This window comes from Plectropomus leopardus, chromosome 5 (genome assembly GCF_026936395.1).
Source record: "Plectropomus leopardus strain MGB_pleo_1.0 chromosome 5, ASM2693639v1, whole genome shotgun sequence".
In the NCBI taxonomy this organism is placed as follows: Eukaryota; Metazoa; Chordata; class Actinopteri; order Perciformes; family Serranidae; genus Plectropomus; species Plectropomus leopardus.
Window position 1 is genome coordinate 7,267,153 of NC_142180.1, and position 10,912 is coordinate 7,278,064.

Genomic DNA, 10,912 nt, shown 5'->3' on the forward strand with positions numbered 1-10,912 from the left:
AGTATGTAAGATATTCCATCTCACATGCAAACATGCATAGATGTTCTGCAAAGACAAGGCAGTGAAAGCTATGCTCGGGACATTCTTCATATTGCTACAAGGATCATAAAGAATAATAACTAGAATAACAAACGTGCACAATATGATGCAGACTATAGGTGTGGCTTCAGAACAGGCCAGACTGCCAAACTGAGTCTGTGTAGCTGCAGTCCAACGTGTTGCTGATAAAGACATGGTAAGATAAGATAACCAGCCTGACTCTAATCATTAACACCTCAGAGGCAAACCACAATCAATGAATGAGGGAAAATTACTTAACATTACAGAGAACACCATGTTGGAGTACAGTGGAGCTATTAATAGATGTATGAGGAGCCATATAAGAGCTATGAGGGATAAGTAGCAGCTTTGCATGCAAATAAATAATCTTTTAAATAAAGTTAAGAGCAGTTTAAAGATGCACTGTATGTATTTACTTGCCAATTATTTATAATATTGCTGCAAATGGGTCACATATTCCATCAGGAGGATTTGCAACCCTTTGGGCAGGACTTAATGCATCTGCGGCTATGATCACAATGCAATTAGACCTCTCACTATGTTGCCTTCAGTGACTCAGGACACAGTAATAGAACCACTTTGAGAACATTGCACCGCACCTTTCCCAAATTATCCCATGTTGGAAATAACAGCACTAAAACATTTGATTTTGAGACCACATTTTGCAGAAAAACCTTTCTTGTACTGTTAAACCCCTCACCTTCTTGTTTGCCTTCTTCCCAGGCTGTTTAAACAGCAGCTCCACCAGCCTGGAGCTCTTCACCACCTCCCCAATGAAGCTGATCACCTGCTGGGTACCCTCCACCAGTCTCTCCACCCCTTCCAGCCTGCGCCCCTGACTCTCCATCCGCTCGCTGGCCCTCTCCACGACCCCACACAGCTCCCTGCAAGCCTCCCTGCACGCCGCCTCCACCCCAGACACACGTCTGCCTCCACGGCCCTCTTCACACAAACAGGCCAGATCCTGACCCATACCCCTGACATCCTGGGACAAGCCATCCAGCCGGGTCAAGACGGTCTGCTGCATGTTGAGCAAGCGCTCCATCTGAGAGCTCAGGGAGTCCATTCGGCTCTCCACACAGCGCAAGGCGGCATCATGAGGAGAGGAAGATGATGATGAAGAAGCAAGGAATTTGTCTGATCCGCTAAGTGAAGGCTTCCGTCCAAGAGGCTTCTGACCGTGAAGAGGGTTTGGATCGTAGACTTTGGCCAAAGAGTTGACGAGGCTGGAGCTCATGGTGACTTGCAACAGATATCCTCAAAAAACAGTAAAAACTTTTCACTTGTGAAGTTCACTTTCAGGCGGGCTCAATTGAAACAACAAAAACCATATTACCAGACAAAGCTGTAGGCACAAGAAAAGAAGCAAAGGGGGAACAGAGATCTCTCCCTCACTGCTGCACCACACAGTTGAGTTTTAAGAATAGCAAGTGGCTGTCCTCCAGATTAAAGCGCAGCCCCCCGTGGACGTCAAGCACTGAGTGGCCAGTGATAAGAGCTGAGGGCTCTGGTGTGCAGTTGGGGATTGATGCGGGTTAGGGGGGAGATGCTGGAGAGGATCGCTATGTGACATTTGAGCCACTTCAAAAGCCCTTCAGGCAGGTGTCAGAATCCCAAGAATGCAAGACTGAAATATGACGCCGTAAAAAGTAAGACAAACAAATAAAATGTGCTGCCAATTAAAAAAATAATGCTAATAAAACAGGAGAATTGCTCAGTGATGTGCAAAGTTTCCGCAAATATAGTAGTACGAGTACAACATGGATGTTACTTTCAGATTCTATATGGAAACTGTATATGGTTTTTACATTGTTCCATAATCGGAAGAGGAGTGACAGGTGCAAGTGTGTGCAAGGCCCCAAAACCTTTATTAACCACTTGAACCTCTGTTTAAAAAGGAAGGAAGCATTGTGGGTATTTCTGAACCTCCTCAAATGCCACACGGTTCTCATAACTTATTTGTTGATGTGTCAGCAGAACATTGTGTAATTGCCACAACTTCCCAAGGTCAAAAATTTCACAAAAACAAAAACTTAAATCTTCTTTTTCATGTTTGGAAAAATGCATAAGTAATTCTTCTTGGGATACTTAGCTTTATACAAAATTTTAATCTGTTAACATGCTGAGAAGGTGTACCAAATAAATGATCACAATCGCCAAGCTCAAAAACTTGTTTTATCAATTAATTATAATTTAAGGTAATCCCTTACTCACTAATTTGTATCACCTTATTTCATTATTTAATTATTTAGAAAAACAAGTACAAAACATGGACTAATAAAGTTGCTTTTTAGGTCTGGGTGTTTGAGACTCCAGGGGGAAAAATGTTTTATGAATCGCCTCAGATCTAAATATATATAGGCAAAATTAATTTATTTTGAAACTAAGAATAGGCCTTAAGCTCTGGATCTATTAATTTGTTATTTTGTTCATACATTAAAGCCCTATTTTTTAACAAATATATAAATATATATATATTTTAAATATATATATATATGTTGATTAAAATTATAATTTTAATTTTTGTCACAACTCTAGTCAATACATTGTCTATAATTTGTAAAGTATTTTGTTTCCATTAGTAATAATAATTATGAACATGTTTATTATGAACATTTTTAAGGGTAAATGAGATGCCACACTGCAGAAAAAAGCATAAAAATAGAGCTTGTTTGGTAAAAACAAAAAAACCCAGGGGTGGATCCCCCTGAACACCCCGACACAGATCCGGGCTAAGCCCTCAAATTCTACAAACACCCCTGGACCTGCTACAGTACAGTACATACTACATCAGTTATAACCTAGACTTGTATTCATGTTATATATTTTTTTCACTTATTTCTTTAATTAGATTAATGGTTACATATGATTATCAAATATTGCTGTAAGGGAAAATATGTAATTGTGTATTTAGTTTTAATACTGGTAATTTTATACTCCTTGTTAATAATATTGCTCATTTAAAATTCTACTAATTAAATCACATTGTTTTGCTAGATCCTGCCCAATTTTTGTATCTAAATACTGATGACTTTTGCGTAGAGAAAAAAAAGCTTGCTGAATCAGAAGCAAGATGTTTTTTTAAATTTAGAATAAAGTTTAGTTGTGATTTTTTTTTCTGATAGAGGCTCCCAATATAGATCCACTGTCAGTACAACATGAGGCACAAGACAACTGAGGAAAACAGGAAACAGGTGATGCCACTGACACCTAAGAATTGTTGATACAGAGCAGAAGGGGATTGTGGGAGAGGAAACTTGCTGCACATGTGTTGTTTGCTGAGACTTAAAGGGGACAAACTGACACAGATACACACATGGACACGGAAGTTCGTATTCAGGAACCAACACAAACCATTGACACTTATTGAGACGTGTCTCCGACTGTGCACACCGGCCTCAAACTTTTCCACGTCTCTGGACAGTGATATCTGGAGTAGCCAGGGCGACAAAGCGTCGGCGCCTATATACTGGCACCCATCTGTCAGCACTGGAAAAAACTGGCCTATACCCTGTCCCTCGCACCGTTCCCAGTACAGACAACTCGTCAGCTGTCAGGTTTAACACTCGTATCCCCATTTACCAGCTAAGGTGAGAATGAAAGAGGACACTGGGCAAGTACAGACAGAGTACAGTACACACTGTGGAAATAAACTGGACGGACAAAGGAGATCACTGACCAGGAGATGTTTCACATTTAGCAAACAGAGATCTAGAATTACTAATGTACTCTAATTTCTGAGCTTCGACCGCTGCAATGCTTTTTACCTACGTACACTAACCTAGTTTGTGAACATTAACCCTTTGAAATCAGAGCAAATTAGTTTGATTTCTCTCAGACATGGGGAGACTTAAAGTGTGTCCCAAAATTTAGCAAGAAATTAGTAAATAATTACAAGACAATTATCTGAAAACAAGCAAAAAAAAAAAACCCCAAAGACATAAACAAACCCAAAAATGACTATTAAAAAACCCCCAAAGTGAAAAAAAAAAAAATTATAAATACTTGTAAATATAAATGTAAATCTAATTATTATAAATATAGTTTTGTGGATGTTTTTCCTTAGGTTTTTGGGGGGATAATTCTCTAATAATACACCCACCTTTAAAGAAAAAATCAGATAATTTACTGTCATCTTTTTAAATTCTCATAATTTGAGGGACATTGCTTGCCAAGTTGGTCATTGCCCTTTACCCCATGTTTTAGAAAGAAATCAAACCAATCTGCTCAAGTTTCAAAGTTTCAAATAGCTTGACAAAGGCATCTGAATGCAGCACGAGAAAACTGATGCTGACCCAGGTTTTCAGGGGTTAATATGTCTCTGTTTGTTAGAGCTTGACATACAGCACTACAACTCATGCTCTTTCGCTTTCCAGGAATGTGAAAGGTCATTTCACCCAAGATTAGTAACACAACAATGTACTCAACAGAACAGAGATATGTCTCTCCAAAAGCAGAAATCAGCTGCAAGCCCTTATTTGAATCAATTTACTGAAAACTAAAGTCTGTGAATTACTGCCAATGAACTTCATGTCATTTAGAATCTTCGTTTCACTTCGTTTTTTTGTATTTTGAGCTACACAGACTTATTGCCACAGACCGTCACTGTATTTCATCACACAACAGATATCTCCAAACCTCAGCAAATCTCATCAAGAGCACCACCCAGAAGAATAAATGGCACCAGTAGGCTTTATATTATGTTTTGAGTGAACTGTCATTTTTATCAGTCTGCAAACTTGTCCACAAAATAAAACGAATAAACAAGAAACATATGTATTTCTAATTTGCTAAAAGGACTCCTCAAACATCAGATGCAAAGCAAGGTGTAACAAATGCTGCTGACTAATTAGAGCAGTGAAACTGAATCAAAACAGCAAAGTGGCAAGCTGTAAAACCAAAACAATAAGCCTAATGTTACAATACCCTGTAGACCTAATGGGAACTGTAGTCAGGTGAAAATTGTCTCTACAAACAGGCCCTTTCACAATACACACAGCCAAATGATCCATTATTGATATTAAAATATTGATACATTTTTAGAATTATAATAACCGCAGCTGAGAAAACCCTCTAACAGTAGAATAATGGGTAGACACGATCAATGACATATATACTTAAAGGAAAAAATCACCTGCTCATTTAATTTACAAATGGACAAATTCTTAAAAATATGGTTAAAATGGGTCCCCTTCATGAAAAAGACAAAAAAACCCTCCCAAACCAACCCCACAGATATGATGGATTGTGCCCTTTTTACTGTATAATGAAAACAGCAGGTTATGTTTGTTGATCTGACTACATTATCATTTAGAAAAAGCTAGATAATCTCCCTACAGAGGTGCTGATTTTTCTACAAATATTATTGTTCCATACATCTCTGTTCTATGGTTCAATAAAAGCAGGGTGTATTCTTGCAATCTATTGATTATATGCAATAAATAAAATACATTCAACACAATATATTGACTTGTGCAGCTTTAAATCTTCTGCCTGTCGTGTTTTCAGATCCCTTAGTGGTAAGCAATGGCCTAAATATAATGAGTCTGATATAAGAAAATAAGGTTGAGGCAAAGAAAAGGAAATGGCGTTTCTCTCACTGAGTGCATCATTGTCTACACTGAGCACCCATGAGTGCATTATGACTCTTGTACCACAGCCGCTTCCTGCTGTATGATTAAAATCATCCTCCTCAGTCAGCGTTGAGGAGAAGAAGCAGAGTGCTGGTTGACTGCTCTGGGTCTGGTGTTGAGGGCAGTGGGAGGTTTAACTGTACCCTGTTGGACAATCTCTGAAATCCCCAGTCAGAAAAGGTTACATGGTAAGATGAGTGGCGGCGCTGTATAGAAGCACTGTTTAGGAATGAGACTGACGTGACCTCGCCCGCCACTCTCATAACATATTGAGTTACTCAGCAGGAAGACACAGACAATACATAGTGCTTATTCTAGTGTCGCAGACTGTCCAGTAATCCAATATCACTCCAGTGCCGAGACCTGGGCAATGTAAATGCAACAGACTTTGAACCCAGAGCCACAATAATAGACAGTGTGAAATGCAGCAAACATGTGCCTCACGCTTATTGCTGCTGTTTTGGTGTACCCCAATCAACCCAGTCTCCAGACTGAATATCGGCATTGTATGCAGGGCCGACCACTGGCATAAACACTCCATAACTGCTACGTGGCCACATGATCAGAGTGTGATTCACATTTTTTCCCTCTCTTTATTTCAACAAATAATATAATCGCAGTAACATATCAACTTAAACAGACGTATAAGTAAACATAAAACTAAAAGGGTAAATTATAAACCAGTAAAGTCAGTTTGTGACTTGCTGCTCGCTCCCCCATGCGTAGCCATAATGACACAATGTGCAGTGGTGGCATTGTGGGTAACGTTGGGTCGATGTTTACTTCGATGGTGCAGCAATGAATCCTGACTCACAGCTTATTTTGATCACCAAACAGAGTAATGTTACAAAAGGCTCCTAAAAGAAAATTTAGGGTTGCTGCTGACAGATGGAAGAAAAGAAAATTGGAGATGGAAAAAACCACAAGATAAAGGCACGTTACACTGTCATTGTTTGTTGAATCTGATTGAATCAATCTGCAGCTTGCACGCAACATCGCAGAGTTGTGCTAAAATTAGTGTAAGGAAAGTACTTCCGTGTCATATCTGACCGACCTCAATAATTTGCCTATTTCCCTATAATTGTGTTTGTTGTGTGGTTAATACATAGACTTAGAGGACGCATATACTATAACATACATATTTATTTCCAGCCTATATTTTAAAAAAAGTAATCTAATGTTTTATCTTTTCAGGAGTGTTATTGAAATATTTTAGACCAAGCTCCACTGCACCAGGACCAGCTACCTCGTCAGCTGACATGACTGCTGCTAAAGGAACATCATCAGTAACTTCAGGGGATTTCCCCTTTTAATATAATGGTATATTGTTTTCAAATAATGTAAGATATTTGTTGTTGATTTATGTTAGTGTGTGTGTTTTCACTTGGTTACAGGCAGGGTGTGTGTTTTGGTGGTTTGGGGCCCCAAACAAAATCTTGTTTAGGGTCACCAAAGTCATAGGGCCGGCCCTGAACGTATGTTTTTGCACACCACGGTTTTGTTACATTTTGAAGAAGATACTTTGAAACTTTATGTTTCTCTGTAACATAAAGTGGTGAAGCTGTGGTTACGTTAAGGCAAAAAAACCCATGTGGCTATGGTTAGGAAAAGGTCATTTTGGCTTAAAAGACTCACATTTGATGGCATTAAAGTAGTTAGAAAGCAGGGACAGGTCAGTAAAACACACCCAGGTTTGGTGGCTCAAAAGCAGCTTACCGTAGCACGCTTACCCACCAAACCTTAACCCGTCATTATATTTATTCATTCATACAGTATTGACCACCAGGCCTAAATTTTATTTTAGGGGACCATATCCAATGTCTGACTCAAGGCTCATAGGCTAAACCTGCATTCACTCTTTAAATAAGTCAAACTTCCAGTACTATGGGGTGCCTCGTAATAGACCAGTAATTTTGGCCCACCTGACAACAGCTCAATTTTGGGCCACCTGACAACATCTCAGTGACAGCTCTCTGATCCCCGGCATGTTCCAGAGCCCCGGTCCAGCTCTGGGGTCCCTGAATCATCCAGGGTTCCCTTCCACCCAAATAGCATCCTAGCTCACAAAGGATTCTCCATACCATCAGGATGACTCACCCCACAGAGCCTCACTGAGAACAAAAATAACTGATTAATTAATTAATTCAAATGAGTGCACTGAAACGGTCCTTGAGAACCTGTAAAGCTGGCTGTGCTTCAAGTTCACTTCCAGCAGTTTCACTTAAAAGTCCAACATAGTGCCAAATACTAATGAAAGTATGAGCAATCATAATAATTAATGGCTAGTTGATAGGTACTTAAACTTAAGTTGATAGTTATTTTACTCGTAACAAACAATGAAATGGTAATTAATAATGTTTGCTATTTGTGATGCTATAATTTATGTTTTTTAAACAGTTTATTGTTGCGCACATTGTAACATTTATATGCTTTATTATTTGTGATTGGTTAATATTTTGCTTTGTCAGCTGCCTATATAAATTTGCTAATTTGCCAATTTGCTTAGGTTCCAAAGGCTTAACAGTAATATAACTATGAGCTAAAGTTTAACTATATATTTACCATTTAGAAATGATAGTTCCTACTGAGTGTTACCAATGTGTGAGTTTTCATGGACGACAGGAAACCAATTTATATTCCTCCACTTTCTCTTCTCTGTCATAATGTTTTATGTCTTTAAAAAGCTGCGTATCATAATTACTAACAACATATACAAGCTGCAATGCATAAACAATTTCAGTTCATGCGCTGATTGCATCATATACATTTTATAGTGGCCTTTATATCTGTGCAATGGACAGTATTTACTTGTGACATTTGGCCAGATATGATTTATAGCTGCACTATTACATAAAATGGAAATATTCAACATGTCTTACACAATCTATTTGTGCACACATTGTCATAATTCACCCTGACAGATGTAGTAACTTTGGGATGCCCTGCATCATGTTTAGAATACAAATAAAGTTATGTGGCTGGGCCTCATATTGCAACATGCAATGTTACTGAGGGAGTCACTGTGAGGTTTTGCATGGTCCATGAGGATTTCTCTCTTTATGGTGTATAATTCCTCGGTGCTTGAGGATAGAGGTCTGGGGCGTTCATGACAATGGAAAGAAGGCTACACATTATCTCTGTAGCTCCACCTGCTGCTTTTCTATCTGACAAACCTACTTGTGTCACCGCTGGCTGATGACAGTCTGTACTTTCACAGTTCAGCTGCCGTGATAACACGCGTCCAGCTCTCTCTGTTACGACCTCAGACAGACGCTGAAAAATTCCTTTCATGGACTAGAGGTGCTGTATGACGTCAGCAAAGTGTGTATATATACGTGTTGAGAAGGCCAATTATGCCTGTAAATACGTTACATAAGCAACACAAGTATGTGCACAGACTTTTAAATACACGCACACAAACCAACTTCCCTAGGTTATTGGGAATTTGCTGCTTGCTGTCAGTGTTATGTAACATGAAGACAACTGGGCGTGATGGGACCAACCGCTGTTTGAAAGAAGACTCAGGATAAATGGTGACCTTTGACCTCGTGAAATGACTGTCAATCCCACTGCCCCAAAACACACTAACACACACACACACACACACACATACGCACAAAACTAGACGAGCTTAGGATCTCATGTGTCACTTAGTCTCTCAGCGTCACAGCATAAGCACAAACTGATGGTTCAGTTTGATAAAAGGAATTTGATCTAATTTTTTTTTAATGATTATAATTACATTTACTAATGACTATTTCAGTATGTCATAGTATAGCAAATTTCTTATTTATATTTTTTCAATATATATTATAGTTACTGCCTTGCCTTTTAGAAAATGTGTACAATAAATTGGTCAATATATGTAATATCATAGTTACAGGATGGACCTTATAAATGTACTGCACCGCAATGTGGGAATATAAATTTGACACAGTAAGACCAACTTGATGTTCCTTCTAAAGGATCACCTAAGCAGTCACAAAAACGGAAAAGATAACTACTTTTTTAAAAATCTGTTATGTTCGGCAAATATGTCAGCAGCAATGTTAAATATATATCTGACTGAGAGTAATGAGCTAAAAGCCATGGGTCACAGTCTGTGGTCTGGTGATGTATAATAAAACTGCATTTTTGTCTGACTACCACAGGGTGGCAGAGGAGGGCCACAGACCTGGGATGACTCCTCTCACCTCAGACACAGTTGATGACTACCTGGGAATTTGAAAGCACCAACATGGCATTTTGGGAGACGGTTAGAGAGTCACACCCAGCTGTTCTCTGGTTACCTTGAACCTCGACCTACTAACCTCCTACACACACATGTATTCACACAAAGCCAGCTAGTCAAAGTTAGCCATGTAAGATCTACTGTACAAGGTCACAGATCATAAACACCACTGGCTGTGACTTCATGTTGGCCTTAAATTCAATTCAGCTTTATTTCAGCTATCATTCACCATCTCTGCACTCTATAACTAGCAAGCCAGACAACCTCAAGTATCACCCCCCAACAAAATTGTAAAATATGCGGGGTCTGTAGGGCCCTTCACCAGCAAAAAAAAAAGGGGTTTCAATTTGATTTTCTTGCATTTCTTCATTCATTTAGGGACTGCAGAACAAAAATAAAATAATGTTCTTCAACATGCTAAATTCTTCCAGTATACAGTAGCTATTAAGCATGACTTTTGTGGTTAAAAAGTATGTTTTTGAAGTATAACTCAACTGTCAGTTCTGCTGCTGCACTGGTTTCAGAACATCCAGGTGACACTGTGCTAACCTAGATTAGTATCGCATTTATTTATTTATTTTTTATAAAAGGCTATACTTTGAGATACCACTTAATTCAGTATACCAAGTTAACACTAATGCAGTCTATGGCCTGCTCTATGTGCTCCATTTCTATCACTGTGTTTAATTTGTTTTAATTACATGCACCTGGGAGGACTTACCTGTTTAAAAGGCTTGTTACTCTTCTTGGGCACAAAAAAACTAATGTTACTACTGGGCTACTTTTGAACTGGTTTACTTTAGTTGGCACATATAAATTGGCAACTGTGCATAATGTTATAAATTAGTTATTTAGAACTAAATATTAACATGTTATTTAAATGAGTACATTTACATAGGGTTAAGGTTGTGTTGCATGTGCTAGCTAAAGTTAGCTAAACATTTTGGAATCCTGTCCTGCTCGCGAGTCATTTAAATTTCTTCAAGAC

The 10,912-nt window shown here is 38.7% G+C and overlaps 1 protein-coding gene across 2 annotated transcripts in view; it reads right to left on the minus strand.

Moving 5' to 3' along the window:
- mylk4b (myosin light chain kinase family, member 4b) overlaps positions 1–10,912 on the minus strand; it is a 38,726-nt gene that overhangs the window by 10,445 nt on the left and 17,369 nt on the right. The window contains exon 1 of one of the 2 annotated variants that reach the window (XM_042513835.2): positions 761–1,547. The exons of the other annotated variant lie outside the window; for it this stretch is intronic. Within the exon in view, the coding sequence (XP_042369769.2) occupies positions 761–1,297 (537 nt within the window). The 5' untranslated portion in view covers positions 1,298–1,547. Of the gene's footprint in view, positions 1–760; positions 1,548–10,912 lie in introns of those variants that run through there. 2 annotated transcript variants of the gene reach the window in all.